Genomic DNA, 14,670 nt, shown 5'->3' with positions numbered 1-14,670 from the left:
TCGCGTTTCATCAGCATTTGTTTTTGAAGACGGTGGCACATTCGCAACCGTTAGGTTAGGTTGCATGGTGCAGAAGAAAAGAAGAGTTTGCAATGAAGACGAGAACGGTGCCAATGAGGAGAAAATGCTGTAGAACAGCGAAGAAAGCGCGGAAGAAAAGGAAAACTCAACGGAATGGTCGACGTGACGGTAGAAGAATTGGGATTGTCCCAGAAGAGGAAAGAGTAGGATTTCCAATGGAGAAGACAATGCGGCACTGCTGCAAAAACCGGCTGCTTCTGAAGACGAATGGAGAAGAAAGAAGACAAACGGAGAAGGACGAGGACAAACGGAGAAGGACGAAGACGAACGGAGAAGAAAGAAGACAAACGGAGAAGGAAGAAGACAAACGGAGAAGGAAGAAGACAAACGGAGAAGGAAGAAGACAAACGGAGAAGGAAGATGACAAACGGAGAAGGAAGAAGACAAACGGAGAAGGAAGAAGACAAACGGAGAAGAAAGAAGACAAACGTAGAAGGAAGAAGACAAACGGAGAAGAAAGGAGACAAACGGAGAAGGAAGAAGACAAACGGAGAAGGAAGAAGATAAACGGAGAAGAAAGTAGACGAACCGAGAAGAAAGATGACAAACGGAGAAGAAAGAAGACAAACGGAGAAGGAAGAAGACAAACGGAGAAGGAAGATGACAAACGGAGAAGGAAGAAGACAAACGGAGAAGGAAGAAGACAAACGGAGAAGAAAGTAGACAAACCGAGAAGAAAGAAGACAAACGGAGAAGGAAGAAGACAAACGGAGAAGGAAGAAGACAAACGGAGAAGGAAGAAGTGGTTAGGACCCTGCGGTTAGGACGAAGAAGAGTGCGCTCTGAAAGACTGAAGCAGGAGACAGAAAAGAAGAAAAATGCTACAATATGGAAGGGAACACGGCAGAAGAGGAAAGAAGAGAAGAAGCTCCATAGCATCGAAGATCGTAGATGCCAGGTAGTTGTTTTTGATGGAGATTTATTTCTGAGATCTGTTTTAGGGTCAGCGAAGGAAGCGGGGATATTGGAGAAGAGAAGTGGAAGCTACAGAACGGAAAAGGAAGCCGCGGAACAGAAGAGAGGAGGCTGCAAAACAGAAGAGGAAGCAGCAGTGGAAGCACCGGAAACAGTAGTGGAGTCACCGGATGTAGCAGTGGGCAAGCAGTACAGGAGGCATAGGACACAGCAGCGAAGATTGCAGATGCCAGGGTGTAGTCTTTGGTGGAGATTTATTTCTGAGATCTGTTTTAGAGCCAGCGAGGGAAGCGGCGATATTACAGAAGAGAAGTGGAAGCTACAGAACAGAAGAGGAAGCTGCGGAACAGAAGAGGACGCTGCAGAACAGAAGAGGAAGCCGCAGAAGAGAAGAGGAATTTATAGAACAGAAGTGGATGCGGCAGAACAGAAGCCAATGCAGCTGAAGAGAAGGGGACGCAGCAGAATAGAAGAGAACGTAGCAGAACACAAGTGGACGTTGCAGAATCATCGATGGCAGCACATGAGACAGTGGCAGTAGCAGAAAAAAGAAGATAAGTATCTATTTCAATTTCATTTGATCTTAGTTATTTATTTCTTACTTCTTATTATTTATTTAATTTTTTTTTATTTTCTCCTTTTCTAATACTTATTTTTGTGTGTTTCAGGAGTTGAGATCTACGGTATTTCAGCATATTATCAACATATGTGTGTGCCTGTGTTTGTTTCAGATTAGAAAAATTTTGGACACCGATGATCATGAACACGAAGAGTTTATTGGTTCTCGTTTTGCACTTGTTTTTGTTGTCTCTTATATCGTCTTTGTCATTTCGTTTAATGATGTTGGGTTCCTTATTGGCAGTGCCGAAGAAATGTTGCTGAACAACAACGTTGGAATCACTTTTTAGCTTCTAGTTAGGGAGGATTTAATCTGTAAAAAACAATGGTTTGTACGAAATTTTGAAATGTGTAAAACGGCATTCTTATTGCACTGAGGTTGTATCTTAGCTTTTTATATAGGTAGGTCACAGTGTGCAAAAGATTGTTGAAAATGGTTTAGCTTTTAGATAGGGAGGATTTAAGCTGTAAAAAACAATGGTTTGTACGAAATTTTGAAATGGGTAAACCGGCATTGTTGTTACACTGAGGTTGTATCTTAGCTTTTTATGTAGGCAGGTTACAGTGTGGAAACGATTGTTGAAAATGGTTTAGCTTCTAGTTAGGGAGGATTCAATGTACATTGAATGAAGGTTTGGAATTATTGATTTGTATCTTTAGCTTTTTAGTTAGGTAGGTTCGGTCACGTGACTGGAATATATGGTTCATTTCCTATGAATTTGAAGGTAAAATGTTAATCATCGATGGTTATGTTCTGATTTCTTCATCGATGGGATTTGTGTATCGTTTCCATTATGGATACTTTTTATCAGTATCATAATGGTTTTGTGTGTTGTTTCCATTATAGATACTTTTTACCAGTATCATAATGGTTTTGTGTGTTGTTTCCATTATGGATACTTTTTATCAGTATCATAATGGTTTTGTGTGTTGTTTCCATTATGGATACTTTTTATCAGTATCATAATGGTTTTGTGTGTTGTTTCCATTATGGATACTTTCTATCAGTACCATAATGGTTTTGTGTGTTTTCAAGATTCATGCTGAGGTTCTATTCCAAATTAGTACCGTTTCCGGGTAGGCTAGCTGATATATCCATTTGTGTAACATTTACAGAACGTACATGGGTCGTACGTTGTGTAACTGTACAACAAATGGAGTACTACTGAAAAGATGTATGATAGTATGATAGTAAGATTTAGTTGTATTGTATTATAGTACATTTTTTTATCTGCAAAAGGAAGGGTGGATGGGTGCGGATCGGGCGGGTCTCCTGTCGCGGCAACCTCCACGTGGTGAGACCTGGGCAATCATATTGATCATAATATAATTACTAATCATTTATAAACGTTCAGTTATTCGTGACTTATATATATGCAAGGTATTATCATATCATTTATTAATAATTTTATTATGAGCAATATGAGCAAATGGCTGCGAGTTTTATATATGTATATATCTTACCGGCAAGTTGACTGATTCGAGTTCTGTTTCTTACTGCGGCCGCAATATATTCTAGAGGGCGTAAAAACACGGTGAATTTTTCCGATGACACAAATTCCCATAAGTGTGGCAGTCTTTAGTAGGCTCTCGTCGGTGTGTATGCCAAAAATGGTCACCCATCGGTAATAAAGGCATATCCAGTCTTAGATCTGTAGTGACTGGTCAGTGGCAGTCAGTGGTATTACATACATTTTGAGGAAGATGCTATAAGGGTTGAGAATGGCTTATGTTACATAAACAATTATTTACCAATTTAATACTTAATGAATGTTTTAGTATTATACAATATAATGTATAACAAAATGTTAAATAAAGATTAAGTATTTTCCTGCTTTTATTTCAATGCAATAATTACAATAAAAATGATTACAAAATAATTATAATTTGTACAAAAACAATTTGTTTTAGATAAAAAAATACAAGAATAAAAGAAATTAATAGAATGGAGGAACAAAGTATTTTAACATCTAAAGCATATAAGCGTGCTGAGGCCAATTTAAAGGACAAATTGAGACCAACATTTTTAAAACATTACCCTCATTACTTAGTACCTGGTTATAATTTACATAATAATTTGATTTTGGATGAGGCAGATTTAGAAAACATTATAGAACAGTATCAAGATTATCCTTATCACTGTGATTTACCAAAACCTTTATTGCCTCCTGTTAGATTACCTAGAAGTGGTAAACATTTCAATTTTACAATACAATACTTTATTGAATATTATGTTGGATAAATAAGTTTAACTGGATGTATAAATCTTATAGTACTAAACGAAGAAGATCCTGTATTGGAATTGGTTACGCTTAAAAATCATATAAATAATGATATAAAAAGGATGAAACAGTATTATTCTAAACATGAAAAAGGTACCTTTATTTCACTGTATGGATACAATCTTTTAAAAGAATCCTTTAATTATGAATAAAAATGTTTGTATAGAACTAAGATTAATATGTAAGAAGGATGTAAAGTGGACTTCTACTAAAGATGCAGTTACTACAAAAATACCCAAGTACATAGCAGATTTAGCAGAAACAATGGACAAGGATCCAGATCCTTATTTTGAAGGGGTAAAATTAATTATAGTACACAATTCATGTACCATAATAAATAACAATTTTTTTTAGATTTATAATTGGTACTATACTGGTGGCACTGTAGATTATGTGCAATTCCACAATATAAATATTTTACTTTTTCCGTTTATGGGAGACTTAGGTATTGTTATTGTAAAATAATTTATATTTGTTCATAGTTTATATTGATGTTGTAATATATTTGCAGTAAGTGTACCTGTTGTAAATGAAGAGGAATATTTGTGGAAACCATTGTTACAGAAGGCAGCTAAATGTGAACTTGAAGGTTCATTATATGAATTAAAACATAATATTAATGCTAATGCATGTAAGCACATGTATTTTCATTTACAGAGTAATACTCTAAAAGAAACAATATTAGTAATCGTTTTAATTGTTACATTAGGTATGATTTTGGGCAGATACAAGCATAATTGTAATTTTTATATGCTATATGAGCGCGATAACAAACTACGTCTTACTGAAATTCATACACAGCCATCAGCAGTTCCATATGTTAGTGCAGACTTACATTTAATTAATAAAAATCAATATTGCACAGTGAATGTAGAAAGATCTGTAACATTATGGGATATAACTAAAATGTACGTACAGCAATATGGGCATATCTGTTTTGTTTGAATAAAAGGTTCACGTATCGTTTCTATTTTGTAGGCAGCATATAAGTAGTTATAATGTGTTCCAGACTACTGTAGTAGATGATTTATGGGCAAATATAAAGTTTCAGTTAATGGATCCAGATGTTATTTTATACGTGGATAGGTGTTGTCTTCATTATCTTGATACTAGGGTAAAAGCATTTAAAAAATTTCTTTCAAAAATGTATGATTTATTGACTGAAGTCAATAAAAATACGCTTTAATATGTTTACAGGTTCCATTCGAAAGACCCGTATTAACATTATGCCCAAAATCTAATTTGGAAAAGTGTGAAAATCTTTCATTAGATATTGCAAGTAGAAATAGTTTCTGTAGATATATTGGAACTTATCATAGTCTTTTAATGTGTGACAATCGTTCGCCTAAACAATGCGTTCAACAAAAATGGACACATCAATTTAAAGGTCCACCGCTTATAGGTCATGCTTTAAATAGGTAGCAGAAATTTGTTTGGCTGAAATATTTACATTAATTTTGTTTAAATATATTCAAATGTAATTGTTTTTAGAGATGACAAGGAATTTGTTATGCTATCTAGTCAAATATCTGGGGAAAATAGAATAATTTTAAATACATGGACGAGCAGTGAGATTTCGCACTCGTTTAATTTTCCATTTACTCCTCCCCATGTTATGGAAACGCTGAATGAATCTCAAATGCGGGGAATGTGTTTGAATCCATATTTAAGAGACAGGTTTGAATTAAGCAATAGCGGCTGTTATATGATCAAAAATAGCGCGGAAAATATATTTCTATTCTTTCAAAATTCTATTGGTATGTATATTGTATTGTCATTATTTATTGTAATTTTCGAAAATTCAATATGATCATCTTTTCAGGCGATATATTTTATCAATCTATAACACATGATACTGCATTGAACACTTATTCACTGGTAAACTGTAAGTCATATTACTTATTGAATGATTGGGAAAATGCAGTATCTACACAACCAGATACCATAGTACCCCTTACAATTTCCGATAAATCAAATATGCAACATATTATTGGGTGTAAGTAATCATGAAATAAACTTCTGTTTTCTTAATTCTACCTTTATATTTAATTTTTAGGTTTCACCGATAAGAACTTACAGTTAAAAAATACGAACCATAATTCAGATAATGTTGAAGTGGGTTGGAAGCAATCTCTTGAACAATTAAACTCTTACACAGATCTATTAGCACCAGAACTTTTAGCCGTATGGGAAATATGTGAAGAAGTTCCAATTTCTTTAACAGCAGCCCCTCATGAAAAAGTTTTAAGTTGGTTGCAAACAACAGAAACAAAATCACAAGTATTATCTCAAGAAAAGTTAGATAACGTAGAAACACCAATTAGTAGCCAAGAATTAATAAGCGTGAGTCAGGAAGTGGATATAACTCAGTTGGACGACAGTAACGTGTTACAAGAGATGTTTTTACCGAAAGTTAAAACTTCACGTTCTAGAAAGAAGCAAAACACACGAAAGAAATAATAACAGTATTTCGATATATGAATTACTTGTTTATTTATTTATAGTAAAAATTGTACAATAATTACATGTAATATGCATCGACAAAATGAATGAACATGTTGATAATAATTTACAAGTTTTGTAATCTACAACATTGCATTTTCTGATACAACTTAAGGATTTCGGTTGAAAGTTGATTTCCATCTTGACGTAAGTACTTTATTACTCTCTTGTTGTGCCTTACTCTCTTCTTCTTCCATTTGCATCTGAAAATATCGGAGTTAATTAGATATACTTCGTTTAGTTACTACTCGAAAAAATATAAATATAATAGTTACCAATAACTTTCGTTGATTTTCTCTAAAGACTTGTAATGGATTATCAAATTGCTTATAGTAATTAAGAACTTCTCGAACATCATCAACGTTTGTCGCTAATATAGCTGAAAAATATTTGTTACGAGAGGTCAATTAACATAATAACATAATGATACATGGACATGTATAAAGCATATTTACATTCATTAGAAGAAACATACTTTTTAGGAATGCAGCTAAATCATACAATGTTGTATCATCATCATTTCCAGTCCATTGGGGTAATCTCAAAGTGTTTTCAGGATGGAACTTCGTACTTTGTGAATTCCAGTCAATTACTATAACCTGTAAAATATTTAGTTAAGTATATAAAAAAGTGTTTAACTTTTATATAAACCATAGATTAAGTACTCACTTTACGAAGATCGCGGTTAAGAGCATCTAAATCCTTAACATGATGACCATCAACAAAACGCGTTGTGTCTCTTACTAATCTGTACATGATATATCCATTAGGATCTAAGATATCCAAAATAGGGAAAACAGTCTAAAAATTACATAAATTAATTATAATACATAGAAATAATGTATGTTACTTTTGAATAAATAATCAAGATTTTTTTTACCATTCCTTGTTCTGCTGTATATACAACAATTTCAAATTGTGGTGGAGCTACAGCTTCTAGAAATTGGTCCACTCCAGGTCGTTTTTTAAACCTCCAACCAGTTTCATACTATATTATTAATTAATAAGTAAATGTTTATACGAAATAATGTTAAATATATTTTAACAAATATGCAACTTACTGTCCAATCAGGATGTACAAGAACATCTGTTAATTCTAATACCAAAGTGTATGGTGGTTGAATGTAAGGATATTTGAGTGGATCTGGAAGTAGCTTATCTCTACTAGGTTCCTGTACCATCTGAAAATATCATGTTATTGTAAAGTATTATACATATTTTCTAATAGGAATTATAGATTTTATACCTTAGTATAATAATTAAATTCTCTCCTGAGTGTTTTATATATTCTTTCATAGAATGGTAAATTTGAGAATTCATCTTCAATAACATTTCCATGTTCATCATACTTGGTTTTTGTTAAATTATATATTATATAAGATAGTCCAATGGTGGTGAATGCTCCCAGAAATGCAAAACTATATTTAAGCAGTCTTTGTGATTGTTCTCGTCTCTCTTTCTCCTCTGCTTCTTCCTTTTGTTCTTCATCTACTTTCTTATTATCTAATCTTTCCTGTGTTAGGGATTGAACAGTTCCTCCAGCTGATTGTATATTCGTTAAACTACCTGTTATTTTTGGTCTATGTGCTATAAAAAAACATCAATTAAACGTTTTTATTAAAGTTGGTTATGAGACATGAATTAGAAGCTTAGAAATTTGTTATTCAATGGCGATAAATAATTAATAATCATTTCTTTTAATAATCCAACAATTTCATTACAAATAATGTCGTGACTACGAATGTTTCCATTAGGAAAGGTTACGTTTTTTAGAGTTACTTACTCTCAGTGTTATAATAATGTCTTTGTGCGGTTTGAACAACTGATATTCGTACGATCGGTACGCGAAGCGCCGAATATACACTTGCTCTATTTCCATTATATATTTTATATAAATGCCGCAAACTTTTTGTTGCAAACGCCATTACTTTAAACAGAACATAGGCTTGCTGGCAGATGTATGCAAAGAACTCGTGTTCGTATTTTCTAGCATGTTTTAGACGATCGATGTTTCAGAAATCTAGCTTGCCAACATAAATGAAGGTAGCTGAAGACCTTTTGATATTTATGCATCATATTCTTTTAAAAGTACCGCAATTACTACGCGAATTCTTTAGTTTTACTTTAACTGATACCAGATGCCTTCATCTTCATTATGAAGCTTTTGCTGGCGTCACGGTAATTATAAATTAGTTGCAAAATTAAATCGCCTATAAAAAAAAATCTCAAAAGAATCACAAGAATCTCAAATGGCTTTCTTTGATTCTATTATTTGTAAGTCAGTCAAAATCAGCACAAGGTCGAAAAATTATGAAAATAATTGTTTAACAAACTTGTATGTTAAAAAGACCGCCATTACTGATTTCCAGAATTGGATCATAGCACCATCTACACAGAAGCGGCGTAAATTAGTCAATAACTTACCGATCGGTTTTTTTTAATACTACTGTCACCTATAAGAAATCCGTACCCGACGCGAAACCCGCAATTCGTGTTATAAATGTTAATCTCGCGGAAAATACCTTTAGATTGTGTTAGTATAGGCATGATTTTCCCCTGAGGGCGGGGGTGGTAGAATACGCCCTCAGTAACCCCTGCTTGTCGTAAGAGGCGACTAAAAGGGGAGCCGCGTTTCTAGACGACAGCAGAAAAATCACTATTTTTCCGCGTGGAGCCTATTATGCTCGATACTATACATGATATTTACAATTAGAAATGTATATTAATGTCTAGTCTTAGTTAATTAATGAAAATGTTAATTAGGTAAGGCTAATATTAATGACAATATTAATGACAACATATCTGTTTTCAATTTAAAATTAAATCAAAGCTTTCTTTACACTTTAAAATATTGTTTAAATGCATGATTATCCGGCATAGTTCAACATTTCTAGATGGTTTAACACTTTGTAAATATTTTATTGTAGCATTAATTATGTACTTGTCGCGCTATCCTTTCTCGGGTTAAGTAATAATTGTTTAATTATCCGAAATAAAGCCGTCTCGACGCGCCGCGGCAGTAGCCGAAGCCTTTTCCGGTTTAATCAACTTCAGGAAGTTTGCTAGTGGCGGGTAGTTGTCGGGTCAGTATATGCATTCTATACTAGCCAGGGGAATTTTGTGGACATCGCGCGGTCAACCGCTCTAATATTAATAGCCGGGGTATGAAATTTGCTTAATCATGACTAACGGGATGACCCAATGGAATGACAATAATTTGTCGGTGTTCACTGGTCGTGTCAATCTCGAGTAACGATCGCCACGAAATTTCGAGTACTATAGAATTGTTTCACGTCAGAATAAGAATATTAATATTAATTTCCTTTAATCGCTCAGAATGGCAATTTTAATCTTTCTTTCACTAATGCGATCGCTAGCCGTGTAAACACGTTCGCACCACTTAAAGGGTTACACTCGGCCCTCCTATATTCTTCTTTCCTCCCAACCCTTTTAAAGCGACGCAAATTTATCGTTGAATTTTTCTGGGATTTCCCAGGACGGCGTTTAAATTTTTGTCCCGGCTACAGGTAAATTGTACACACGCGAGATAAACCCGTCCGCTGCTTGTGTCAGCTGCTGTTAGGACCGTAATGAGAGGTGCTATAACGTTAACGGCCGAACGCATACATTCGAGCAATTACGTCGCTCCAACTAATTTCTCTACTCTGGACAAACTTGAGGAATTCCATTCTCCGAGTAGCGACGCGCGCGCCCGCGCGCACGTGTGTAAAGGGTTGCACCAAGGGATCGTCGAGGGGGTGGAGGTTACCGCTGACCATTTCGTCGGATCTCCCCGCATTTTCGTTGCTTGCCCAGCCGGCTCCGGTTCACTGTGCACGCATACGTACGCGAAAAGCGTACACAAGCACACAAAAGCGACGCGACGCCCTTTAGTAAGCCGGTGATACGAATGCAGCCAAGAGGGTTGTTTGTCAAGAGAATTTTCAGCGGTGAACACGCTGGCCAACGAGTATTACGGGTTGGATTAATTCCCAACAAAAATATGTGAAATATTTTCACGGTGCAGATGAGAACCGACGCACACATGCGAAGGGTGGACGTACAAACTCAAAAAGAGCGTGTACACATCGTTTGCAGGACGTTGCTCTTCAAGTTTCGTGTTTTGCTTTCGGATTGAGCGGCTAGGTTTTCGCAACAAATTGCCTTCGGCCGAGAGACCTATTATTGCGTATGATATTCACCTTTTCCTAATCTTTCATACCGATCGCTCTTTGTCGCGAGGATTTTCTTTAAGTTACAGGTATCGATAGGTAAATCTAGAATGCGGTGTGGGTAAAAATTTAATGTTAATGGAAGAAATCGTCATTCCAGACGATAGTCGAGTTCCGTGCACTCGGACCCGGTGCTATTTGCACCCGTACGTCGCGTCCCGCCGAAAGATTTCCGAACGAAATTCCTTGTCGGCTACCGGAATACAGCCGGAGTCATTCAAGCTGCCGACGACGTTCTATTCAACGGAAGGCAGCGCGAGCTTCCTTTTTCCCCTCTTTCGATTCATTCGTTCGCGAGCAAATCGACGACGATTTACCTTTCGAAAGTGGTCGATCTACTCTGAGAATGAGAAACGTAACTTGAGCAGATTTACAATGTAAATCGAGGCGCGAGTTCCCTTTAATCTTTTTTCCCTTATTACCGCTCGTTAGTTCCTCCCCTTAAGCGTCGATCATAATTGACCGACGTAAGTTCCCAGCCACGTTCGAGTACACGAATTACATGCATTGAACAACGTTCCGGGAAGAGGGATGGTGAAACGAGGCAAAGGGGGAGGTTTGATCGAGCTTGCTGGTAGCCGCGAAAGGGAGCATTTCGCGTAATCGAAGTATCGCGTGCCGTGGTAGCCGCGGAACGATAATTTCATTACGCGAGAGAACAAACGTAGCTACATACGTACCGCGAAGGCAGGACATTTTTATCGGCTACGATCTGATATTTCGTCGATCACCTCCGCTCCGTGAGGTTGGCCGTTGTAGAAGCGCGTGCGTGAGATACGCGAGTAATTCTCCTCGCGTGGGAAAGTAACGTTTCGAGCCGCATAAATATAACGGCAGAGACGTTGCCGGGACGAACACGCTCGCGGTAGCTTCTCTGGCTTGATAGCAGCTCGAAATCGTCGAGCAAAACCAGCCACGGTACACTATTAATTCGGCTGACATGGAAAAAGTTTTCTACTTAATTTCAAGTATAATCTTGTCTCTGTTTTGCTCGTACAATACGCGTGAAATTCGTGGATCGTTATATTATACATATAATTCTACCGGCTTCGACGGGAAAGCCACCCCTTAAGGCCGAACTTTCTTAATCCAGAGTAAACCAAAGCACGGATAATACAGCTTCCACGGCCATTCAGAGACTTTAATAATCTAACTTTTCGCGATACTCTGCGGGAACCCACTTTTAACCGAAAAATTGCTTTTCCTTCCTCCCACACGGGGAGTGAACAAGTACTTAAGCGTGTATCATTCTTTCAACGATGCGTTAAAACAGAGTTGGAATCATCCGTCTTTTGAAGGATGATTCGTTATCGCAAGGATAATCAGAATTATTCAATCGTAACAAAGAAAATAAAGCTTTTTGTTCGTCGCGTTAACCCTCGGACGGCAGACCATGGAAATGAAACTCTCATTTAGATTAATATCCTTGTATATTTTTCTACAAGTTTTTATTCTTTGTATAAAATTGGTCGATAGATTTTATATAGATCGTCTGAATTACAAAGCTCGTCGAAGCGCAGGCTGGTAATAAAAATCGGCTTCGCATATCTGTCCGTGCACGCACCCTATCTCTTCTCCACCCTTCGATCTCTCGTAACTCTTGCTATTCATCGAGCGACGATCGATTACAGTGCTTCGCGGACAATGCCATTCAGGACAGTGCGAATTTCATTCTTTCGTTTCGTGCCCGTTCGCAGAACAACCGACAAAAGCTCGCCAACAGAGCTCGATGCTTTCACATCTATTCCTCTCTTGCCCCGGCCGCGTAAGTCTTGCGTGAATTCGCATCGTGAACTATACCAGTGCCTACAAATCCAACAAGATTGGACCTGCTTTTGTTTTCAATGGGTTTTGAATTTGTGCCTTGAAAACGGCACCAGAATCCTTACATCTCTTGCATCCCTTGCGTGTAAGATCGTAATTCTTATAGTCACATCGGATACATTTTGGGGAAAAAATAAACGAATAATTTCGTCGAAACAGGTCCCGCGTATGTACGTTCTCATTGGAGATCGATAAAATTAATTGTCATATATTTCAGACATTTGCATAGATAATGGCGATTGGTGGGTGTGACCGATTACCGTACGTGATCCTGCGCTTCTCTGCCGGTGAATACTTAGCAAATGAAATTTCATGCGTACGCGTACACGCGTCGAAACGTGATCAAAATGTTCAGCGTTTCCTGTCTGCCGTTCGAAAAGCAATCAGACGTACCACAATTAAAAACGTTACATCGTTTCATTATACCTCGCGAAACTTCTATCATTCATTCGCGGAATTCTCTTTAAATCAATTCCATCGATCTTTCCCGTTTAAACTTTCAAGCAAATGACGCTTTAAAAAAAGAAAGATAATAAGAACTTATGAATATTCTAATCTTGCTCCACGCTCGATTTCGGAACACACGAATCGTGAACGAACGAAATTCCCACGAATTCCTCGGGATTTTTCCAGTCGTTCGAGCAAACGGAGTTTTCGTGATTATCTCGAGCGATTTTCCGTGAGCGCGTGAATAAAATTAATCAGTGTCGGTGGAAGAAGACCAGACAGACTTTCAAGACGTTTTTATTACTTTTGCCGTGGAGAAAAGTTTTAAGCGGAACTTTTGATGATAGCAATGTGATTTGATTTTTAGCTAATCTATGCACCTCGATGGAACAGTAACATTTTGTTTACTTACCCGACGATAATTTAACAGCAAAGGATTCGAGGATTAAAGACGCAATGCTACGTCAGCGCGTTAATAACTAACTCCGAAATTCGATCTAGAAGTATACGAAAGAACCAACAAGTAAAATTCAATCGAAATTTTTGCTCCCCCCATCGTGATACAGGCGAGGGTACGAAATGAAGCATTAACTTATCCGAAGCAACATCGGTCGACTTACCGTGTACAATTTTTTACCGAAAGGTAACCGCTGGAAAGAAATAGGATCATTATTTCTTCTTTATTAGCAATCATTCTCGTTGGATCCGCCACCTGACATCCCTGACAAGGGAACGTATATCAAACACAAAAATATGTTCGTGTCTCACCCGGAGCATCGTTAGACAGGCTTAATACGCTAGTAAAACATCCGGACGGCATCACACGGTGTTGGTCCATATTAAATTCTTAGCGGGTACCTCGTGTCGTTCTTGATGTCCTTCATTAATCAATCCATTGTGCTCGACTCGGTAAGTGGGATCCAAAATGTTTCGACACCGGGCCCCACTTCCTTCGCTATCTCTTCCTTCCATCTCATCTTTTATTTTACTTTTCAATCGGTCCGGACTTCCATTTTTGACCATTGTGTAGAATTGCGGCAACAACCGTGAACCATGGCGGTCGCCTGGTACACACCAGCCTGGTGTATTACCGCCTTGGTACGTTTTAACTTATGGGCTCCCATTATATGTAAAGCAGGAGGCGTCGGGTCAACCGTACCGTTTCGTCCTCCTATTTGTTTGACCCTATCGAATATGTAGCGCTCTGCTGAACAGTCCGGGAAATTTATGGGAAACGGGAGCAAGGCGGTCCGATGAATAGAAGCAGGTGTCGGAACGATTATCGATGAATCGAGTGTTGGAATTCTAAGGAGGAAGCTCAGGTGTAGTTCTGATTTCGTTATTTTGCTTTTCTCGTTAGATCTTGAAGATTTCATTTTCTTTGAATCCATTAGCGAGAAAACTACCCTGTAGAATAGGAGCTCTAATTCCCTATTGGGGCCATTGCCAATGGCCAATCGCCTTTGGTCACCGAATTATCAACTCTTATCGTATTTATTTTTTAAGTAATTCCAGCTTTCAGTTGAATTATTTAGTCGAATATAGTCGGTTTGAAAGCGTTCTGTAAAACAGACCTACCTACAGGTATCAGAGCCATGCTTCGGCTCGACGCTAACCGATGTCGCTACCTATTCGTATTGTAGCACGAGTCCAAAGGGTTGAATTTCCACCCCCAATTTCAAATGGTAAATCATCTATCACCATTTCCCGCTGTTTTTGCTACGTCCACATTTCCGGATTACTTTTTACTCCCTTGCTAATGGGACCAG

At 37.4% G+C, this 14,670-nt stretch overlaps 2 protein-coding genes across 5 annotated transcripts; one reads left to right on the top strand and one right to left on the bottom strand.

Annotated features, from left to right (window-relative positions):
- Positions 1 to 3,184: 3,184 nt before the first annotated feature.
- Positions 3,185 to 6,356, top strand: TAF1C-like (TATA box-binding protein-associated factor RNA polymerase I subunit C-like). Of its 4 annotated transcripts, none has more exons than XM_034316583.2 (12): positions 3,185 to 3,278; positions 3,526 to 3,803; positions 3,888 to 3,989; positions 4,063 to 4,193; positions 4,251 to 4,341; positions 4,408 to 4,527; positions 4,606 to 4,804; positions 4,875 to 5,010; positions 5,094 to 5,314; positions 5,388 to 5,653; positions 5,719 to 5,892; positions 5,953 to 6,356. In XM_034316583.2, exons 2-12 carry the CDS (start codon positions 3,560 to 3,562, stop codon positions 6,354 to 6,356), a joined length of 2,088 nt encoding a protein of 695 aa, XP_034172474.2. In that variant the 5' UTR covers positions 3,185 to 3,278; positions 3,526 to 3,559. The 4 variants fall into 4 exon arrangements, with proteins under 4 accessions (XP_034172474.2, XP_034172472.2, XP_034172473.2 ...); XM_034316581.2 differs by having other exon boundaries at positions 3,192 to 3,437; XM_034316582.2 differs by having other exon boundaries at positions 3,197 to 3,329.
- Positions 6,357 to 6,460: 104 nt separating this feature from the next.
- LOC117600754 (mitochondrial import inner membrane translocase subunit TIM50-C) lies at positions 6,461 to 8,474 on the bottom strand. The gene is made up of 8 exons (XM_034316584.2): positions 8,182 to 8,474; positions 7,645 to 7,985; positions 7,460 to 7,579; positions 7,279 to 7,386; positions 7,068 to 7,199; positions 6,874 to 6,997; positions 6,674 to 6,777; positions 6,461 to 6,601 (listed from the first exon to the last, which is right to left on the bottom strand). The coding sequence occupies exons 1-8, from the start codon at positions 8,321 to 8,323 to the stop codon at positions 6,509 to 6,511; spliced, it is 1,164 nt and encodes a 387-aa protein (XP_034172475.1). The 5' UTR covers positions 8,324 to 8,474; the 3' UTR covers positions 6,461 to 6,508.
- Positions 8,475 to 14,670: the final 6,196 nt, after the last annotated feature.

The sequence above is a fragment of the Osmia lignaria genome, chromosome 16, assembly GCF_051020975.1.
Source record: "Osmia lignaria lignaria isolate PbOS001 chromosome 16, iyOsmLign1, whole genome shotgun sequence".
Classification (NCBI taxonomy): Eukaryota; Metazoa; Arthropoda; class Insecta; order Hymenoptera; family Megachilidae; genus Osmia; species Osmia lignaria.
Note: the sequence above shows the minus strand (reverse complement) of the source record. Positions and strands in the feature narration are given on the sequence as shown.

Coding starts and splice junctions, on each gene's coding strand:
- TAF1C-like (XM_034316583.2), top strand. CDS start 3,560: ATGGAGGAACAAAGTATTTTAACATCTAAAGCATATAAGCGTGCTGAG. Junction 3,990..4,062: donor TTATTCTAAACATGAAAAAG/GTACCTTTATTT, acceptor ATGTTTGTATAG/AACTAAGATTAATATGTAAG. Junction 4,342..4,407: donor TCCGTTTATGGGAGACTTAG/GTATTGTTATTG, acceptor ATATATTTGCAG/TAAGTGTACCTGTTGTAAAT.
- LOC117600754 (XM_034316584.2), bottom strand. CDS start 8,323: ATGGCGTTTGCAACAAAAAGTTTGCGGCATTTATATAAAATATATAAT. Junction 6,778..6,873: donor TTTAGCTGCATTCCTAAAAA/GTATGTTTCTTC, acceptor AATATTTTTCAG/CTATATTAGCGACAAACGTT. Junction 6,602..6,673: donor AAAATCAACGAAAGTTATTG/GTAACTATTATA, acceptor CGATATTTTCAG/ATGCAAATGGAAGAAGAAGA.